Here is a 22,405-nt window from a genome sequence, read left to right as displayed (position 1 = left end):
ATGAAACTACACATGTGAAAACATGTGATCACATGACTTCACATGTGGAATTTCAAGTGAAATCATGTGTTTTTCAGTAAGGGGACCGACAGGACCTTTAGTATCTCTCTTTATGTCAAATTACAAGCATTGAAATGGTCTTTAGACAGCACTAAAGTACAGATGTAGGATCTTAATTTGATCACTCTTTTGTTGCTGAGGATTTTTCTGCACAGGAGGAAATGCAAACTTGTAGTGTATTCAAGGTTTTAAAAGGATTCTAAAGTTTGTAATTTCCACTTGAAAATATCAGACTTTATTTGCCCTAAAAAAATGCATCAACCCCTACAAAACATTTCCATTAATTATAATCCACATAATAATTCACATTTCCTGTTCCTTCAGGATTATTTTCCTGCTGTAGTAAACTGGCTCAAATTAAGATCCTATATATGTAGCCTACTTATTTTACTCTATATGAAGCCTATGTAATACTTTGTAAAACTCTTCTCTGGCCATATGTCTCAGAACACATTGCAACATATAGCAATCAATGTTCTACATACTCAGGAGGACAGAAAGCTGTGGACGAGGGTTTTCTTTCTCCGTCTAATGACTTGTTTTATTTTCTTTAAATCTCACTCAGCATCAAATAGACTCTTTCCCCTTGAAGCTCCAGAGGAAATCAGATTTGGGGCGCTGCAAAACAGATGCCCTGGCTGTGTCCCCTCACCATTGTCCTGCATATGTCATCGGAAATGCTGGTGCCCTCTTCCCTAGGCAGCGCTCAGAAGAACGTCCAGGGCTGATTAAAAGCCTGCTGAATTATACCCCGAGACCACATTAAACGCTCCCCCACTGTGTCCCACAGTAACCTATTCAAACTTGTTCAGGATGAGGTGGTGCTTGGAGCTGGGGTCCCGCTGCTCTCAGCTGGGCCACATTCCCTTGTTGTGCTCTGTGTGACCAGGTCTGACCAGGTCCCAGGCTCCCAGGCTGGTTTATGGGGCCATAGCTTCTTGGTGTGAAAGTTACCTGACAGAGTGTGGCAAATAGGAGAGCTTCTGGGCTTTCACTTAATGTCACACAAGGGCAGAAGAAGTCAAGGTAAACAAATACACATTTCTGTCTTGGTCTCCATTAATACATTCAATGGATGCAGAATTTAGATTATTCCCTCTATATTTTTTATTTTCCCCCAAAGATTAATACATTTACAGCATAACTGTATTAATTTATCTGTTGAGGAATAGCAAGGTGGTAACCTAACCAACAGCAGAAGTAGAAGTTTCTACATACCATAAAGAAATATGTATGCAACTGAGTTTTTGAACGCCTATAAAGGAAAATCCAACCCTTTACAAAGTAGCTCAGCTGTTCAGATGAAAGGAAACTCTGAAGAAGCTACTTCCCATGACATCATTGGGTTTGTTAAATGACCTCTGCAGCTGTGTCAGACACACCTTGTCATTTCCTCCCCAAACCACTCCAGTTATTTAGTTAATTTACTTAGGGGAAAAATATTGTCCATGCTTGCCAAGATATTTCTTGGCACACATGCAAGAATATGGTACTGGAAAGAGTGAACACCTTGCATTTATTATTGCAGTCTAAACAATTCCACTTGAGGTCTTCCAGCATTAACTCACTGTCCACAATGTTTCTTTACAGTAAACTGATATTCTAGACACAGGAGACACATTAATCATAGAGTTTTTATCCACTGTTTTGTGACTTTAAAATATATATCATTTTACAGCACATGTACTTTGGTATATTCTCTATTATTTGATCAATGAGAGAGTGCAGTTTTCACCTGCCTTGTGTATTTTTCTCAAATACTTCTGTAATGAGCATTTGCATGCATGCACACACACACACACACTTTTATTTAAGATGGAAGTGCAATAAAGAACCACTGATTAATAGATAACTCTTCAATTACAGCTGTTTCCCAATCCCTGGTTTCAAAGGAGAACTTGCAGATTACAAACAGATTTCCTGAGGCAGAGTTGGTAAATACTGTGGAAGTCGCTTTTTTCCTGTTGGTGTCAGAGATTGCCACGAAACAGCACTGTTGGTCTTTTACACCATGACAGGAGTGATTGTTCCTCTGTTGTTCCAACACGGGTACAAGGATTAGATTGTTTCAGGGTGAGAACTCCTTTCAAGATCAACATTGAGCCGACATATTGACCATGAATACCATATCCGTCACTGCCTTGCCATAATATTTATCTCTCTAAGCTTTTTGCAATGCATTGTACTTCACAAGATACAACACACACCATGGTCCAACAGAAATTGGGCCACTATCCTGTGTAATGTATCACAGTGAAACCAAACTCTGACCATTTGTGTTCTCATCCCTCTTTTCAGACAAATGGATGACATTTATCTTCATGCTTGATGGAGTCAACAATACGGTCACGATAGGATGTCACTCTTGTGGTTTCCCTTTGTGCCGTTTTGACGTCCTTCCCTCTTTGTTGCATGATGGGAATTATTTTCACCCTTCTCCAGCAGGCAGCTGGTTGAGGCTCACTAAGTTTGAGAGGTCTTGATGAGGAAAGAGTAACAAAGGGAAAACACTGTTAGCAGTACATTTTTACATTTTACGTCATTTAGCAGACGCTCTTATCCAGAGCGACTTACAGTTAGTGCATACATTATTCTTTTTTTATTTTCATACTGGCCCGCCGTGGGAATCGAACCCACAACCCTGGCGTTGCAAACGCCATGCTCTACCAAATGAGCTACCTCCCTGCCGGCCATTCCCTCCCCTACCCTGGGCCAATTGTGCGCCGCCCCATTGGTCTCCCGGTTGCGGCCGGCTACAGCAGAGCCTGGATTCGAACCAGGATCTCTAGTGGCACAGCTAGCACTGCGATGCAGTGCCTTAGACCACTGCGCCACCTTAGACCAGTACACTCCTTGGTTTAATTAGGAAGTCTGTGGAGAGAGAGACAGAAGGGTGGCTGGCTACAAGGAGACAAGAGGTAAAATACTACACAGCACAATCGATTAGAAGATGAATGTGCTACTTCGTTGTTGGGCATTTGGGGAGCTGCAGCTGCTTCAACCGTCAAGATTGTATCAATCAAGATGGCCTTTTGTTATGGCTGAGGGGAAGAGAGCCCTGTAGTCTGACTAAGAATGTATGGACATAATACAAAACAAAAACAATTGTTTCTAGAGGCCCTGACCCACCACCCTTCCAAGGTTCTACACAATGTCCAGACTCAATAACGTCACAGTGTCTATTGATCTTGTGCTGTCTGTCGTTCAGACATATTTTACTCTGCTGAGAATTGTTCATGTCGTTGAATCTAGATTCAAAACTCAAGTTAAACTGCCAGATACAAGATGGTGAAGAACTTTACAGCTTGAAAAAAGGCTTTAAAAAGGCTTTAAAAAGCAGTGCTTCACTTTTTCTTTTAAAACAGTGGGACATTGTGGGTTGAACTGAGATTTAATGGCGATCCATTGCATCCTCTATCCCTCTGAGTTGTTGAGTTTGTCAGGAAGGGCTTTACCTCCAGTGTGCATGGGAATGAGGACATGCCATGGGTTAGGACCCCAGAGGCAGCGGGCAGGCAGCACTTCAGACACCTCTTTGAGAGCCGTTGGCACAGCATGAAAGAAAATACAGTCTCGGGCAGTGCCAGTGAAGATAACTGTTGTGAATGCCACAGTGGCTTTTCTGTTCCTTTTAAGGTAAAATGTGCTTCTTTGATAATGGATGTAGTCTGGATTTATTCCAATAAAAAGTTATTAATATGTTTATCCTCTCCAAGTTGTCACAATAACCATTTGTTTAAGAGAACTACCACCATAATTGTGGTTAACGATTGCCTTGAAATATTTTTTGATAAGCCCTTTATTTATCTTGGAGGGTGTGCACTTAGTACCTTTCTGAAGGAGTAAGAAGAAAACATGGCTAGACAAGGCACTTGAAATATAGATTGCAATTTTTGAAGGGCTGAACCAATACATGGAATTCAGTGGTTGCTCTTTCAGTTATCAAGAACATGGGCCAATGTTGAAATTCAGCAGAGGCACAAGCTTAAAGTCTGAAACTCCAAGTGAACAAATAGTTCTGACAGTGAAAATTTGGGAAGGCAAGCATTCTTACAAGCAACTGCTGCAAGAATCTAATCAAAACCCTCTCCTGATTGCCAAGGTTCCACTTTTGTTGTATCCACTGACATAACCATCAAAGAACTGCTCACGTTCAAGAAATGGGAGGGTTGTGTCTGATAAGCAGGCTAGCTGCCTATTGTTTCCTGCATCAGCTGGCCTGGACCCATGGTCCCTGAGTGTCAGGTGGGGTGAGTTTACAGAGGAAGTAGTGACATGGGCCAATCCTCCAGGGGAAAGGTGGCTGACGCACTCTCCAGCTCTTTAACCCCCCTTGTAGAGCAACTAAACAGTCACACCCCAGCTCTTTAACCCACCAGCCCTTGTAGAGCAACTAAACATTCACTCTCCATCTCTTTAACCCACCAGCCCTTATAGGGCAACTAAACAGTCACTCTCCATCTCTTTAACCCACCAGCCCTTATAGGGCAACTAAACAGTCACTCTCCATCTCTTTAACCCACCAGCCCCTGTAGAGCAACTAAACAGTCACTCTTAACCCCCAGCTTAGAGCAACTAAACAGTCACTCTCCATCTCTTTAACCCACCAGCCCTTATAGGGCAACTAAACAGTCACTCTCCATCTCTTTAACCCCCCAGCCCTTGTAGAGCAACTTAACAGTCACCTCGAAGTGACTTTACAGTGGTTTGGACTTACGAGAAGCTCTGACCATAGAATACTTAAAATGACAGTTTCACATTGATCAGAAACCCAGTTCTAATATTCATAACAGCAACTTATCTCTTGAAGTGAACATTTGTAACGCAGATTTTAAGTGGAGAATCCACAATTGGGGCCTCCCGAGTGGCGCAGCGGTCTAAGGCACTGCATCGCAGTGCTAGGACGTCACTACAGACCCGGGTTCGATCCCAGGCTGTGTCGCAGCCGGCCACGACAGGGAGACCCATGAGGCGGCGCACAATTGGCCCAGCGTCGTCAGGGTTAGGGGAGGGTTTGGCCGTGCTCTAGCGACTCCTGTGGCGGGCTGGGCGCCTGCATGCTGACTTCGGTCGCCAGTTGTACAGTGTTTCCTCTGACACATTGGTGCGGCTGGCTTCCGGGTTAAAGAAGCAATGTGTCAAGAAGCAGTGCGGCTTGGCAGGGTCGTGTTTCAGAGGACGCATGGCTCTCGACCTTCGCCTCTCCCGAGTCCGTACGGGAGTTGCAGTGATGGACAAGACTGTAACTACCAATTGGATATCACGAAAAAGGGGTAAAAAGTACACACAAAAAAAACATATGTGTTCCTTTCCACCAACAGCCCTAACAGCCTAATGATAACAGCGTGACCTCACAAGCAACGATAAAAAAATATTTCTGAAACATTTGGCTCTCATGTTCCATGCCAACCAAGGTCATTGATTGGACGTCATTTTAAATAGAAGCTGTAATAAACAAGCCCTTTGCTCCTCAGGTACCACATATTTTGATTATTTCAAGCTGTTTATGGTTTAGTCATGCTTCTCTTACCCATTCTGGCTTGTGACAGCTAGCCGTTATTCCCTCAGTTGACATCTGGGCTTCTTCAATTCAATTAAAATAATTTGATCTAATCTCACTTTTGTCTTAATCATAAACATCATTATCTGCTTGGCAGTCCCTGGAACAAAAAAGTGACACACCGAATTCAGAAAGAGGGTACGGTTGTGGACAGCACCTGTTAAATCCCATATCAGGTCACCCCTTTTTTCCAACTTCACTGCTTTTAGCCTTAGCTGCTGGTAACCTGTCATGCGGAAAAGGGACACATCTTACTATGTGATTAACATTTGATCTCAGAGTCAGGTGTCTGAATGACTCCATTCTCCCCCTATAGTGAGCTCCCCTCTGAGTGGGGTAAGGTTCGCCCTCAAAAGTGACAAAGTGTGTTGTAGGTGCTCCTCTGACGCAAGCAAACCATTTAGTTGTAGTGTCTGGTGTCACAGGGACGCATAGCAACGCAAATGCTGCCTATAAATATACCTCCGCGTCTGTGCTATTTTGAACCAAGTCAAACAGGAGAGTTCAACTTCCTTTTACCTTTGGGAATTTTTGTATTGAAAGGTAGAATAGTATTGATTCTGTTGGCCAACTGAGCACTGTTATGCAGATTATTTGGACTTCAATATATATAGTGGAAGAAACGGTGGAAGTGATTTCTCAGCTGTCAAAGCATACAGTGATGTCACCTTTGGCAGCTACATAATTTGATCCTGACAGAGGTACAACACAACAACAAATGGTTAATAAAAAAAAAATCTTAGAAAAAATATTAAGTAGATATTAATACTGTAACTTATTTATATAATATATAAACAATATTTCTTAGCTTTATCACAAACACATTTCATTCACTGAAATGTAATCATAGGCAAACCTGCCCTCAGCACAGTTTAAACAATCAACAAATGGCAGAACAAGTGCATAAGGTTGAATACACAATGGGACCCCAGGATAAGGAATTGGACCTACTGGTGTACGTCATGAGAGAAGACACACTTCCTTCAGTTCAGTATTGAATGTTCAAGTCACACCACTTAACTGCTTTTAGCAGTAATGCTCTACTCTTTCTTCTTTGACAAATACAATAAGTGAGACACATTCTATTATGTAATTTCTGTCATAAAAACCCAAAGCTGAAATAGACCATGTGCGGTTGTGTAAAACAGAAAGATCATTTCATTTGGTATGTCAAGCTAATAGCTGATATGAGCCAGACTGTCTCATGGAACACTTCGACTTCTCCCTTATATATCAGCTGTTCTCTTCAGAATACACACATGCTGAACCTTTGGATCATGAAAACAGACACAAATTAAATGTTTAAATATGGATGAGAGTTTATTAGACCTCACTATAACCTATTAACAATTGATGTACTGTTAACAGAGAAGTCATACAAATGATTATATTAAAGTGGAATAAAATACTAAACAATTTCATTTCTCTCAATATATGAAATACATTTACTGACAATGGCAAGTACTGCAAGTACTAACAACAAGTCTGTGGCAAGATGCTAGTAATTCCAAAGAATCTTGTCGTCATAGTTACATAGAACACCATGTTAGTCATGGTTTGGAACAAAGTGCTTACAGAGAATACTTAATAAAGGTTAACTCGATGTAAGTTACATTTCGTCAATAATCATATTCCTTCATAATGCAATACTACCTATATCATCCTAAGTACATGTACTATATATAATTACTGTGTGACATCTAATTTACTTTATCTCTGAGCTCGACTTGTTTAATAGAATACGACAATAGACATCAAACAAAAACAAAACGTTTTTGTGTCCCGATAATGCCAATATATATCATTGCATATGAACATGTAAGTACCATATTCCCATGTCAGGTAATTGAACATAATTCTGTGTGAGATGAAAAGGAACAATCAGACTTTATGTCAGCTGTATCTTTAAAACATGGTAAATGAAGCAGGATTCATTGTTCTGGATTTTCCCATGTCCCTCTCCTTTCAGACCACAGTCCCTCCCAGTAAATCTAAGCCACCAAATGCAACAGTAGATTAATGGGAAACATCCTCTCCATTGCTTTGTACAGTGGTAATTTGTTTTAATTCTGATACATTCAGTTTGGCTGTCTGCCCAGCTTCCCAGATGTGGCCAGTCTGTTTGACAGATAAAACCCCAACAACTTCATGAAAGCTAAGATGTTTTGGCTTGCTTAGCCTGTAGACAGTCTGTGGTCAAAGCCTTGCAGGTCAACGACCCACCACATAGACATTGGTCGGCCATGAAAACATCTGGTTACAGCTGTCTCCACTCCCGAATGCTTTCAAATTAACCACTACCTCAAGTTCCTCTCGCACCCAAACATATCACCGATGTATTTTCTCTCCTGATGATCAGTCTTTCCCTTCATGCAAAGATGCTCCTCTGGTTTGCGACCAGTGCAGTTTGGCTTTCCCTCCGCCTCTCCTTTTTTCTCTCAAGTCTCATCTTCCAGCATACTGCACTTAACGCCAATAGCACCAGTCCAGCAGATAGTAGCACCAGCCCAAAGTAGGAGATGGTGGAGCCATGTGAGTTGAAGCTGTAGGCCACAGAAGTGACCACGATACCGGCAATGAGAATGACCACGCCAAATGGCACTGTGCAACGATAGCAGGAGAGCTCTGCACCACCTGTGGCCGCATTCAGTTGGATTTCAGTGACCAAAGGGATAGCTACTATAGTCACAGTCGGAGTGTGGTCATTGATGTTGGCCTTCTCCACGATGGCTCTTTCTGGGGCTGCTGGCACTGTCATGGTGTCTTTACTGGGTTCCTCTGGCATCGCAGGATCCAGCATCAAGGTTTTGCTTCTTTCAAACCACAGATGGGTCCTCACTTTAACCACAGATGGATCCTCACTTTTTATATCCTGAGGTTGTTCTGTCAGCGTGTCCCAATCTATGTGAAGAAATATATAATTTGTTATGTCATACTGAAGGGAGTCTCAAAATCCATATGTTCCTCAACATGTTGCCCAATTGTAACCTCACTGGACATAATAAAATAGGCCTTAACAATCATTTAAGTAGCTATTATGTGCATGCAGATTGCCTCAGTCGGAACTGTTGACAGCTTAAGACATAAGCCTTCATTTGGCACTTAGTAACTCCAGGCAACCTCCTTGCACAATGCTAGCCTTTGGCCCAGCAAAGTCAGAAATTGGCTGAATGACGCAGAACCACTCAACCTTGCACGAGCTGTCACATTCCCTGGAGAGCGTGGGAGATGGCATTACAAACTACTCCATGAAATGTGAGCAGCCCCAAAATCATCAGCAATTTCACAAGCAGTCATTCTTTCTCCATGTCTGCAAACTTTGCAAATATAATTTAAAAAATAATTCCAGCTGCTTGTTATGCCACATTAGTCCATGTCATAACATCTTATAAATGTATTACTCTAATAGGCCTAATGCAAAGTTGTAGACCTAACTTGTTTTTGCAATTGATAGGCTATATGGAATATATTTCAATTATAGCCTATTTATTGTAGTAGGCCTAGTCCTTTATTATAGTAACCTTTGTTGATAAGGTCCCTTATGGAAAAAAACTAATTAATTTCATATGTGAACATATGAAGTGTTCCAAAAACACATGTTTTCATGTGACAACATGTAAAACAACATGTGATAGATAACATGAAAATACACGTGAACAAGTTTTCACATGATTTCACATCTACAATTCCATGTGAAATTATGTGATTTTACACATGTAAAATCATGCGGTTTTGCTGTAATGGGTATTATGTTTGAATTGAATTTCAATGTGTCTAGAAAGTTAGTAATGGAAAATATTGTAGCCCTAGTTGTGCCACATGCATAGGCTATAATTCCGATGACTACATAGTCTACCTACTGTATATAAACATGTTATCATCTCAAGTTGTTATAAAGATTACATAAATGGTGACATATCATGTACGAGGCAAAGTGTTTGGGTTGGAGAGTTCGAGTTTTACGCGTGGACCAACTGCCTATAAACACACAGTGAATATTGTGTGATGAAAAAAAAAATCTCCATGTTCGATAAGTGTCTACAGAAGTGTTTTAACTTACCTCGCACGCATTTTCCATGCCCGCACCGTTTTAAAAAGTGGTTTCGCCCATCGATGAATAAAACAGGGACTTTAATAGGCTTTTGTATTCCAGTAACTCCGTATAATTTCAAAAGCCGACACAAGTGTGACTCCCCTCCGTCTTTATGTAGAATACATTGTAAGCCAGATTCAATGTGTAGGTCCAGAACACAGTTCCACTCTCCACTTCGCTCAGCCCGTCTACAGCTCGCCCCGTAAGCGCTCGGTGTTGGAATTTGACTCCCATTCATCAGATGTCCCCTGTGCGTTTCCTCCTGTGTAAGAAAACGACTGTTTGACTGCCATCTTCTTGCATTGCAAGCACGTTTGTAGAATATCGGTGGCTATGGGGGTGGGGTGATCCAAAAGCTGGCCACACGTTTTTTTATTATCTTGGCTTCAGAGGAGGGGGGACCTTTTAACCTCTTTTGACTAAGGGAGGGCCAACATGAAGCACAGCTGTTTGGATGTCGAGGCACATTTATTTAGCCTAGAACTGTGCAGTAGGCCGTTGAAGCAGATGTTGGCTAATACGAAGATGAGTAATAGCAGTCGACTTATTACAATATTATCACATCATTACACACAAACATACATGCACACACACAAACATACACACACACATACAAACATACAAACACATGCACTTCAGCCTAAACGAATATCCATGCACACATCTTCATGTTTGGATAGTTTTAATTAAAACAAGGGACTCTTTAAGATGAATGACATACGGTCTATCAAACTGGAATCATGGTTCATAGGACCTATGTGTCTGGAAATTCATGCAGTCACACACCCATGCTATGTCTGTAAACCAATGGTAGACACCAGGGCCTGTGGATGGGATATGCCTACTGCCACTCCAAATATGCCTGTAACACAAGTGCTCCCTAAGAAAGATCTGACACATAGTAATGTGATATGGGGTGTTGTCTTGTCTCTTCCTTCCTGCAGTAGATCCCTTTCCCAAAAAGAGACAGTGGCAACAGGGAAATCATGGCTCTTCCACAACGCCATTACCATATACTCTTCTGCTGGAAAACTGATTTAAGTAATATGACATATTTCTGAACCATCTTACGGAGTGACATCTTTTAGAGTGATTATCATTTGGGCCTACCTTCAATCAGTGGTATATGTAAATGCTGAATTTGCCTGGCGTGTTTGCAAAACAAGGGGGCAAAGGATGCTAAACCACAGACCCAGGGTTCTACCTCTGGAAGTTCATAAAGGCATTGATATATTTCATTCAAACCACCAGATGTAGGTTATCCTATATTTTGAAATCGCCTACAGTTTAGGGATTTCTAAACAAGCAACTGAGACAGGGCACCAGCAGGACACAAAGCATTACAGATTATGTTTCCTCTCTATTGTATTTGGAGATGGTCAGTGCTTCCAAATGATATTTTTCCTTGGATGGCACTTCAACTTTGGGTTAGGATAGAAAGAGGAGCATTCCAAAAACATTACAGTGCAGATAGTCATTAATCACACACACACACCGCACACGCACAGTTTAAATCCAAAATACAATTTCTAACATAAAAATAAATGGGTAGTGATTCTAAGTATATCACTGGAATGTTTGTGACGCACTTCAGCGCACGTACGGCGTCTGAAGCGCACACACGGAGTCCTAGATCACATGATCCAATGTCACAGCAGGGTTTGAAAACATGTCGCTGCACTTTACAGATGAGGAATTTCTGGAGGCATGGAAGGAATTAGATAAACCTCAGTTGGAGGGAGGATGGGAGTTTTTCACAGAGACAATGGGTGTCAAAATCTACCGGCTGTATGACAAGGTACATGTAAATTACTGTTTTGAGAAAGGAATAGAAAGTGAAAACTGCTGTGTAAGCTTATTAGCTGTTAGCCTCGTTAGCTTGCGAATCAAAAGCCCATTCATTGTGATTATGCCGATTTGCGTGATTGAATGACGTACTCTCATCGATCTGTTGGATGTGTCTCGCACGTAGGCTATTTTCACGTTTCATACGTTGTATTATTTTCACGTTGAAGGGGACATTTACATGAAATAGCATAACAGACTTTGTAGCCCACGTTAGACTCGAGGAACTTGCCCACTGGCAAAATGCGGAAGTCGCTATTCACCATCATCAACTACAGCGTTTTAAATGTAATCTTGATGATTGAGTAAACTAGGGGAGAGTGGGGTAAGTTGAGCCATTCAGAATTCATGTAAACATTAGTTTTGAAAACATAGCTTGTCCCAAAAAAAAGTGGTATCTTGGCACGGTATGGGGTAAGATGAACCGCCTACAAATTTCTGTACAGAATTAAATATTACCACTACCTATTTAAAACCATGTCTATCTTTATTTCCCAAACACAATTCAACACAATTACAATCACTTTTTTTGTATTTTAGTCATTTTAAGCATCTTTTAACACATGCTTAACACCTAACAAACACTTTGTACTTTTTTAAAACACTTTTAACATAGGCCAGGCCCTGTTATTACCTCATATCCCAGTGATAATGCCTTGCATTATGCTTGGAATTAAAACACTTCAATTTGCTCAACTTGCCATTGGCTCAACCTACCCCAAGGCAAACGTTTGGACTATATTTGGCTTCCACAACCCTCTTCCACAACCCACACAGGTACAAGGATGCACTTTCATGCTAGGTTTAGGACCTCATATCGAAGCTTATAGAGACCCCAACTGATGTATAAAACAATCTTACAATTCTCTACTTTGGTTTAGATACAAGCAATAAATTCATTTGACTTGGTGAAAATCTGTTTATTGGACCTGCTTAACATTTTTTCCATGTGGTTTCTTCCTTCACAGACTGGGCTCCAGTGATTACTTTTGTGTATGGTTTCCTAGAAACAAGGGTGGCTCAACTTACCCCACTTTCCGCTACTTATTTATTTGAGGCTATTTGTGTTCACAAGTAGGCTAGAGATAGTGGGATGAATGGCACCCTCAGAAATATGCCAAATATTACATTTTGTGCTGCGTCTATAGGGTATGGTGTGCCAAATTGTAGACTAGAACTTTACGCATGCTCAGACATTACCTTTTCACAGAATGCACGTTTGGTTTTTATTGAACCCCCTGCCTAACTCTATCCCCATCTCAAGTTTCTGTATAAATAATATCCTGTGCAAATCCAGCAAAAATGTTTGGGTTGCAAGTTGAAAAAGGCTGTTTCTCCAACTGGCAATAATCAGAGTCCTGTGGTATGGGATTAGTTACATTGTAGGCGTGGTACATATTTGGAAGAGAGAACTTCTTTCATGTGCTGTTCACAGGAAACTGGACTTTATGAGTACAAAGTTGTTGGTGTGCTCGCCACCTGCACTCCAGAACTGTGTGCTGATGTCTACATGGACTTGCCCTATCGGAAACATTGGGATGGATATGTCAAAGGTAAAGAGTGACACAAACTCTCCTTTACCCTAGATCGACTTTCTTCCATTCAAACCTCTTGTCTCACTCAACCCCTAATAAGGGCCATTTTATAAGACTCATAACACATTCATAAGCAACTAAATTCTGTCAGTTTGGTTGAGTATTGATGACATGGTATTGCATATTAATGCTTGCTTAATATGGTGCTTATTTATGCATGTGTTATTGTTCTTATGTGTAGCCCCTTTAACTCTTACCAAATCATCTTAAAAATGCATCAGATCATGATAAATCCTGCACAGTGCACACTGCACTTGCAAGCTAGGCTAGTTCTTCACTGGGCCTGTGAGCCCAACGAAATAGTTGAAACCATCGCCTTTCCATTCTCCTTTTCCATTCACTCCTGTTTTCTATCCCAATCAAACCAATCCACCAATCATAACCAAGAATCCCTTTTATCTCCGTTTTTATGAGGATCGCATCAAGAGCACAGGGCCCATTTGGCAGTTAATAACTTTTCTCATCTTTTGTTCTCCATTGCTTCCCCACAGTATCCAACAGGTAACATGTCTGTCCACCTGAACTTTAGCCATAGACTGTAGCTATTGATGTCGTAGTTGGGTAGCTAGCACCCTGGTATAGCCATAGGCTAATGTTGTTGTGTCCTTTGTGTATTAACGTGCTTAATCCAATGTTCATATAAGCCTAGACTGTGTGAACAAACAAGGGAACTTGAAGATGTTCTTTCAAGGGCTTGTGTCTTGAAAATGTAGTTTTTTGTTTCCTCGACCCTCTGAGAAATAACCAACAGGTTCCATCTTAACAAGGTAGGCCTAAATCATTGGCCATATTTTGTTTTGGGATTTCCAAATACTGTACTGTTGTCCTTTTCAAGAAGAGACACTAGGGATATGGATATCTTGGAAATGATAACAAACTGAAGTAACACATTTGCCTCTCCCAGAGACTTGTTGCGTGAGAGGGTGGAGTGGGCTTTTTATTGGAAACACATCCTTGGCTTCAGCTCTGGACTGCCGTCAAGCTTTTTGCTGTTGAATAAAATTGCCATTTCAATAGATTGGATAGATGCTGTATTCTGAAAGTGCTGTTGGTGTCTGTGCTTGCATATGTGATTTGTATCTTGACGTGCGCTGTACATTCTTAGAAAAAAGGTGTTCCAAAGGGGTTCTGCAGTTGTCCCCATAGGAGAACCCTTTTTGGTCCCAGGTAGAACTATTTTTGGTCCCAGGTAGAACTATTTTGGGTTCCATGTAGAACCCTCTCTGGAAAGGGTTCTACATGGAACCCAAAAGGGTTCTACCTGGAACCAAACGGGGTTATTCAAAGGGTTCTCCTTTGGGGACAACCGAATAACTCTTCTAGAACACTGAGCACCTTTTTTTCTACAACCAAAAATATGTTTTATTTAATCACGTTATGAATAGTATATGATATTATAGTATAATAGATGATTGATGTTTTATGATGTAAACACTGCTTCATTTTTGTGTGCCTTTTTGTGTTTGCAGAGCTGCATGAGAAGGACTATGACGGTCGTTCAGCAATCTACTGGGAGGTGAAATACCCGTTTCCTCTCTCAAACAGAGACGTATCCTTAATGAAGTACAATTTCTAAATAAATAATACCTGTAGATAATATCAGGTCATCATGTTTCTCAGTAAAAGCAAATAGCCATTTTTTATTTTTTTAATTTTTTTTACAAAATACATGCTCCCTATACAATATCACATTATCCTGTTCTATGTATTCACCCACCCACAATGTCTCAAGCTTGGTTTTCTCTCTCTCCCCCTTTTCACATCTACAATGGGTCCGAAATGGTGAAGTGAAACCAAGTATGGTTTATAGTATTAAGAGGAACGTGAGCAATGTATTGTTCTTTAGGCGACAACATGGGAAGGTATATTTTCTCAAGGAGTAACTGATCCAGTCACATGGTGTGGACCACATTACCACATTATCTCTCCCAGGCTTCTTTAACAGTGTAAACCTCAGTACGTGTACGTCAGGGAGCGGAGGGACATTGACGTGGATGGCAGGAAGATCTGGGTGGTCCTGGCTAAGAGCTCCCCACAGTCCCCGTTACCAGAGAAGAGTGGGGTACAGCGAGTGAATGACTACAAGCAGACTGTGGCCATGGAGAGTGATGGTGCCAGTGGCACTAAAGGTACTGCTCACTCAAGAGTACACAAGATACAATCAGAACTCATCCCTGTAGTACCATTTTAAATGTCCATAGGGGAAACTGTTCAGTTGTGAACTTGAATCTGTTGTGGATCTGTCTGTGAAGTCACTTGCTTTTTATTGACAGCCATGCACATTTGCATTATTTTCTTTCAGTCTTCATGAATTACTTTGATAACCCTGGTGGTAATATTCCAACCTGGCTTGTGAACTGGGCAGCTAAGGTGAGTTCAGACCTGAGTGCCTCTATACACTCATAGAAAAAAGGGTGCTATCTAAAACCTAAAAGGGTTCTTCGGCTGTCCCCATAGGAGAACCCTTTGAAGAACCCTTTTTGATTCCCGATAGAACCCTTTTGGTTCTAGGTAGAACCCCTTTGAGTTCCATGTAGAACCCTTTACACAGAGGGATCTACATGGAACCCAAAATAGTTCTACCTGGAACCAAAAAGGGTTCTCCTATGGGGACACCTTTTGGAACCCTTTTTTCTAAGAGTGTAGCAGCTCATCTTTTTCTGTTGGTGGGATGGCTGACATATTCATAGTAGAGAAATAATAAAGGAGTACTATAGAATTATTATGAAGACTGTTTGTTTACTCACGTGTATATCTACCGTAATTTTCGGACTATAAGCCGCGCCTTTTTCCCCATTTTTCGACCCTGCAGCTTATATAACGGTGCGGCTAATCTATGGATTTTTACAGCTAACGGCCACTAGAAGACCTCCTAAATCTATGGATTTTACAGGTTACAGTCCACCAACTTTAACTCTATGGGCTCTATGACCGGTCCGCGCCCCCACCTTTAGCGGCGGGCTCCAGCAGGAAAAGCTGGAGGCCGGAAAAGAGTGAGACAGGTAGCGCGCAAAGTGAAAGTGGAACCGAGAGTGGTACGAGAGACAGAACGAGAGACAGAACGAGAGCAAGACAGACAGACATTACGAGAGCGAGACAATTTGTCTCTTTCCCGACAATCCCCTCTGTGCACGAACCCTTACATATGGTAATTAAACATGAAAACACCTGCGGCTTATAGTCCAGTGCGGCTTATATATGTACACATCATTCAATATCATTCAATTTAGCTGCTGCGGCTTATACTCCGGTGCGCCTTATAGTGCGGAAAATACGGTACTTGCCAGGTTTGAATGCCCCAGAGCATGCCCTGTTATCTCATATGGAAGGCTTTATTCACGCTGTTAATCGCAAGCAGATGTTTTGTGTTATGATGCCAATGGTTCCTCTCTGTTGCCCCATTTGGGTGTGTCTACTCTGCTAGTCTATCCATGACGTTCATTGACAAAGACAGCTATTCCCTGTGTTTCAACAGAGCGGAGTGCCTGCCTTCCTCACAGACATGCAGAAGGCCTGTGGCAATTACTCAAACTACTGCCAGAAGAACAAGAAATGAATGCCCTTGGTGGGAAGTCGCCTCAACGCCACAAGGATTGTGCATTTTTCAGCCCATCGTTCAATAAAGTTTACACTTACGGTGTCATCATTTTTTTATGATACTTTGAGGGGCATTTTGGATGTTTTGGATATGGTTGGGGACTTATTACGAAGTCAATAGGTGAAAGTGGTGTTGGGGGAAATCTGCAGCTGCATGTGTTACTGACTGGGGCATGTACTGTATTTTAAAGTTGTCTATTAGTTGTTTAAAAAATATATATTTAATTAAAGTTATCTGGTACTGAATTCCTACTCCAATGTAAATGTTGCATTTTGGGCTTGCCCACAGTAAGGGCTTGGATGAGATCTGTATTGATCTACCCTCTGTTTTAACGAGTGCTGTGTTTCTGTTTGACGACAATGGCTTTTCCTTTTACTTTGCTGTTGTTTCTTATGGTCTAATGTACGTTCTTGTTTTTTAAAATCCTACATTTTTTTAATGTATGATCAGTCAATTAATTATATGTATTTTTGCACTTGTGATTAAGCACTGAAATCAAATCAACTTCCAAACCTTAATGTCTAAAGGAAAACATACATTGCTGTAATTATACTGTTCATCAGCCTATTAATTAGTGAATTTAATTAGTGAATTATTAGTTTCTCAGCAGCTCTATTGAGGAATGATTTCTGTACTCTACAATGCAACATTGTTTCTTAGGCAGGCAAGGCAGCTATGGGAGCTGGCTGAATCAGAAAGACTATATATTTATTTATGTTTTGTATTTCCCTAATGGACATTCTGAATGTACAAAATCAAATAAAATGTTTATTTTTATCATTAAAAGTTGCCAGCACTGATTTGTTGTGATACTTGAAATGTACAAGTGAAATACTTTAAGTTAATTATTCATATTTTGATATTTTCTTTCAGGATATGATCATGGCAGCCTAGCTGAAAACAACAACCCATATCCCATATTGTTATCAAGTAGCAATCTTGGGGAACTAGGCCTATTCCTCTTTACCATTGTGTGGTTACAATTAGGCCTATAGTTCTATGGAGGTGATACAGTATGTATTACTATCTAATAAATACATGTCAATAAAATGACGGCTGAGATGGAGCACTACCTCATGCATTATTTTACTGAAACCTGTACATGCTTTTCAATACAGAACTATCACCTTCAATGAACACAATTTGCAAAAATTGTCTTTTCCACCTTTTGGCGTTGACCAATGAAATGAATTGTTTCTGTGGCTCGCGCTCCCCCTTGCGGAAAAATGATATGTTCACGCCGCGCGGCCTTGATGTTGCGTGATGAAGTTGATATACATTACTTGACCTTTCAAATTTGATACATTGTATTCACGAACTTTTTTTTTAAAAAAAGAAAGTAGAAAATAAAATTACAGACAACTCTTACCATGTTAAAATGGTATAGCCTAGTCTACATTTAGCAGTCTAGGCCTACTTTGCAAGTTGTATCTTAAAATTCGTCGACAGCATAAAATCCTCGAGAGGCCTGAAAAACGGAACCTCATGAACAGTGATGGTGATGAGTATGGTGAGTCCTATAGAATTTGGCTGGCTACAGTTGGTATAGGAGCCTAGTTGTAATGAGGCTATGTTATTCTCATAGGCCTACTGGAATTAACCTGTTTAATTTGTAGGCTACTGTAGGTTGTAAGAAAGTGGACCCTACCTTCTTGTCAGGGGGGTGCTAACTGCGAAGCATCAGGAGTCAGCCATGATTCAGCTGGAAGATGGGGGTATTTATTTACAGGTGTAGAGGGTAAGATGGACCCATAAATATTTACATGTTGACGAACATGACTGACAAACAGAAACATTACAGATCAACTAAAGGGCCCAAAATACTGAAGTTACTGGCTTCTAAGGCAGAGCGCCTTCAAACTGGCAGAGCGTCTATAACTTTGACAAAGCGTAAATAATTACTCACACAGCTGAGTTCCAGAGAATCAAATCAAATTGGCCACATGCAACAGGTGCAGACATTACATTTACGTCATTTAGCAGACGCTCTTATCCAGAGCGACTTACATGAGCAATAGGGTTACCCTAGCACATCGACAGATTTTTCACCTAGTCAAGAACCAGCGACCTCGGTTACTGGCACAACGCGCTTCCCTAAGCTATCTGCGCCATTACAGTGAAATGCTTACTTACAGCCCTTAACCAACAGTGCTTTATTTGTAACGTTAACAACAATCTGAGAAAAAGTAATAAATTAAAATACAGCAGTGAGTCTATATATAGAGCTACCGGCACAGAGAATGTCCGGGGGCACCTGCGGAGGTATGAGACATTACTGTAGAGTTAAAGTCACTAGCCTATAATGACCTGTAGGAGCATGCATCCTGAGAGGTGTCTTTTGAATGAACTACACATTTATAGAGGTTTGGGTCCATTTATTGTTCAGATTGGTTTTTAAATCTCCCTTTAGTTGTTTTTTTATGCACCCACACATTTGGAAATTTCCCTAAAACAAATTGGGCATATACTGGATTAAATAGCATGGTTAAATAAAATAAATATATATACATTTTATGTATTTAAAATAAATGAATGATATACAATATATATACAAAAGTATGTGGACACCCCTTCAAATGAATGGATTCGGCTATTTCAGCCACACCCGTTGCTGACAGGTGTATAAAATCGAGCACACAGCCATGCAATCTCCATAGACAAACATTGGCAGTAGAATGGCCTTACTGAAGAGCTCAGTGACTTTCAACCTGGCACAGTCACAGGATGCCACCTTTCCAACAAGTCAGCTCGTCAAATTTCTGTCCTGCTAGAGCTGGCCCCGGTCAACTGTAAATGCTGTTATTGTGAAGTGGAAACGTCTAGGAGCAACAACGGCTTAGACACAAAGTGGTAGGCCACACAAGCTCACAGAACGGGACCACCGAGTGCTGAAGCGCGTAGTGCGTAAAAATCGTCTGTCCTCAGTTGCAACACTCAGTACCGAGTTCCAAACTGCCTCTAGAAGCAACATCAGCACAATAACTGTTAGTCGGGAGCTTCATGAAATGGGCTTCCATGGCCGAGCAGCCGCACACAAGCCTAAGATCACCATGCGCAATGCCAAGCATCAGCTGGAGTGGTGTAAAGCCATTGGACCCTGTAGCAGTGGAAACGTGTTCTCTGGAGTGATGAATCACGCTTCACCATCTGGCAGTCCGACGGACGAATCTGGGTTTGGCGGATGCAAGGAGAACGCTACCTGCCCGAATGCTTAGTGCCAACTGTAAAGTTTGGTGGAGGAGGAATAATGGTCTGGTTTTTCATGGTTCGGGCTAGGCCCCTTAGTTCCAGTAAAGGGAAAGATTAACTCTACAGCATACAATGACATTCTAGACGATTCTGTGCTTCCAACTTTATGGCAACAGTTTGGGGAAGGCGCTTTCCTGTTTCAGCATGACAATGCCTCCGTGCACAAAGCGAGGTCCATACAGAAATGGTTTGTCGAGATCGGTGTGGAAGAACTTGACTGGCCTGCACAGAGCCCTGACCTCAACCCCATCGAACACCTTTGGGATTAATTGGAATGCTGACTGCGAGGCAGGCCTAATCGCCCAACATCAGTGCCTGACCTCAATAATGCTCGTGGCTGAATGGAAGCAAGTCCCCGCAGCAATGTTCCAACATCTAGTGGAACACCTTCCCAGAAGAGTGGAGGCTGTTATAGCAGCAAAGGGGGGACCATCTCCATATTAATGCCCATGATTTCGGAATGAGATGTCCACATACTTTTGGTCATGTAGTGTATCACCTTTGCAAGGCATATGAACTAACAGGTTAAAGAGCAAACAACACAATTATCACAACACATACTGTGTCCCCTGTAGCTCAGTTGGTAGAGCATGACGCTTGCAACGGCAGGGTTGTGGGTTCGTTTCCCATGGGGGGCCAGTATGAAAAAAATTATGCACTCACTAACTGTAAGTCGCTCTGGATAAGAGCGTCTGCTAAAATGACAAAAAATGTAAAAATACTGTAGGCTTTAATAGGGCTTTTTTTTCTGGCTTGGCTTCCCCAGTGATTTTACCTACGCACCGCTACTGGTCACTGAGACCAGAGAGTGCCCCCCTCCCACCCTCACTGTGTCCCTCTCTCTGACGTTTCACTTCTGCTGACCTGTCAGCGAACTGGACATTGTTCTAGATGTTTCCTGAGTGAAAATGGTGCTGGCTTCCTATGAGATCACCACCTCCCTAGTGTCATTGCTCTAGGCCTAGGATATCTTGTGTGAAAGCCCTCCCATCAACCCCAGAGAGAATAGCTTTGTCTTTGCCATTACGTTCCCAAAGCACTGTCCAGGTAACTTTCTAGTCATCGGCATATAGCCAGTTATTAAAATCGGAATGTTTTGTTGTCCCTTTGTCAGGCGTTTAGCCACTCGCATGTACAGTAGGCTACAGTGCACACAACATGCTATCTATAACCTTTGATATTGATTCTTAGGCCATTTGCCATTAAGGAGTTACAGAAAAATGCAATCATGGAATCACTACCCACTGGGCAAACACTGGTTGAGTCAACGTTGTTTCCAGGCGATTTCAATGACATTAGGTGGAACCAACATGGAATAGACATTGAATTGATGTCTGTGCCCAGTGGGTATTGTTTAATCATCAATGGAAAGTGAAGCAGGGCCTAGTGCTCACTGATTTCACTGTGCTGGAGATTGACCACTTATTTGGTTCTTCTCTTCTCCCTAGAGGTCTGTGGAGTGAATAGTAGAACTTTGAATGAACATCATCTGCAGTGAGGGTCCGGTCTCAATTTTGCCTCATTACTTCTTTCAGCCCTGAGACTATCAGGGAAGTTCAAGGAACACATTTGTGTATACAATTCATATCTCAATTTGATGCATGAATACTTTACTGTCTTAATTACACTACTGAATTCCAATTCCCTCTATGGGCCACAAAGCATAGGCTTGCATTAGTTATTTTCATTGAGGAATCAAAGGCACATTTCAGTACTGGCAATGTAAGTGACGAGTCAAGAAACTTCATAGCAAATAGAGATGAATCCATTTACGAGATAGTAGTAGGTCGATGACTTTGGAATTAGATTAAGGTCTTTGAATCTTGGAACAGTTTTTGAATGATTTTCTATGCATCCATTCTATTTAGGTGGAACTGAATTATGAGAGTATTGATAAAAATCAGAGCCTTACATTTCTATTTTTATGCAACGTTTTATCCGCTGGAAGTTCTTTAGTGAATAATATTCAGTTCTCAAAAGGGTTCTTTCCATTGCCAGTCTTTCACAAATGGAAGACAAATATATTTCTTGGCTAGCCATTGTATTTTAGAGGGAGGTTCTTTTGATTGGTAATATACAGGGCTAATTAGCTTAAGAAAGTGATATACTTTTTCTCCTGGACTCCTGCTTCTCCTAAAAGTCAGCTCAGATTTCCCAGGTGCCTTGCTGTCTGCCAGAGGTAACACAATAATGGCTCTGCTTGGAAATGTATTTTTTCAACCTCCTTTTTGGGTGATTTTTAATAGATTACAATTATAGATATCAGTGTGCTCTGGGAATCGGAATCCTTGATCCTGAATAGGCTTTTATATGATTTTATACAGTGTTATGCAAATCAACTGTAGTTCAACTCAATTATACATGCAGACTCACATGTGGTTCTACCTGAGCCCAGTTGCATTGCT

The 22,405-nt window shown here is 41.3% G+C and overlaps 2 protein-coding genes across 3 annotated transcripts; one reads left to right on the top strand and one right to left on the bottom strand.

Moving 5' to 3' along the window:
• Window positions 1–6,914: 6,914 nt before the first annotated feature.
• Window positions 6,915–10,096, bottom strand: LOC121556805 (transmembrane protein 100). The gene is made up of 2 exons (XM_041870712.2): window positions 9,681–10,096; window positions 6,915–8,521 (listed from the first exon to the last, which is right to left on the bottom strand). The coding sequence occupies exons 1-2, from the start codon at window positions 9,949–9,951 to the stop codon at window positions 7,989–7,991; spliced, it is 804 nt and encodes a 267-aa protein (XP_041726646.2). The 5' UTR covers window positions 9,952–10,096; the 3' UTR covers window positions 6,915–7,988.
• A 1,238-nt stretch (window positions 10,097–11,334) lies between these two features.
• LOC121556815 (phosphatidylcholine transfer protein) lies at window positions 11,335–17,817 on the top strand. Of its 2 annotated transcripts, none has more exons than XM_041870721.2 (6): window positions 11,335–11,511; window positions 12,994–13,111; window positions 14,623–14,702; window positions 15,111–15,282; window positions 15,456–15,523; window positions 16,629–17,817. In XM_041870721.2, the coding sequence occupies exons 1-6, from the start codon at window positions 11,383–11,385 to the stop codon at window positions 16,707–16,709; spliced, it is 648 nt and encodes a 215-aa protein (XP_041726655.2). In that variant the 5' UTR covers window positions 11,335–11,382; the 3' UTR covers window positions 16,710–17,817. The 2 variants fall into 2 exon arrangements, with proteins under 2 accessions (XP_041726655.2, XP_045072038.1); XM_045216103.1 differs by having other exon boundaries at window positions 11,336–11,517.
• Window positions 17,818–22,405: the final 4,588 nt, after the last annotated feature.

This window comes from Coregonus clupeaformis, unplaced genomic scaffold (genome assembly GCF_020615455.1).
Source record: "Coregonus clupeaformis isolate EN_2021a unplaced genomic scaffold, ASM2061545v1 scaf0610, whole genome shotgun sequence".
NCBI lineage: Eukaryota > Metazoa > Chordata > Actinopteri > Salmoniformes > Salmonidae > Coregonus > Coregonus clupeaformis.
The sequence above is the reverse complement of the archived record's forward strand: the minus strand, read 5'-3'. Positions and strand labels throughout refer to the sequence as shown.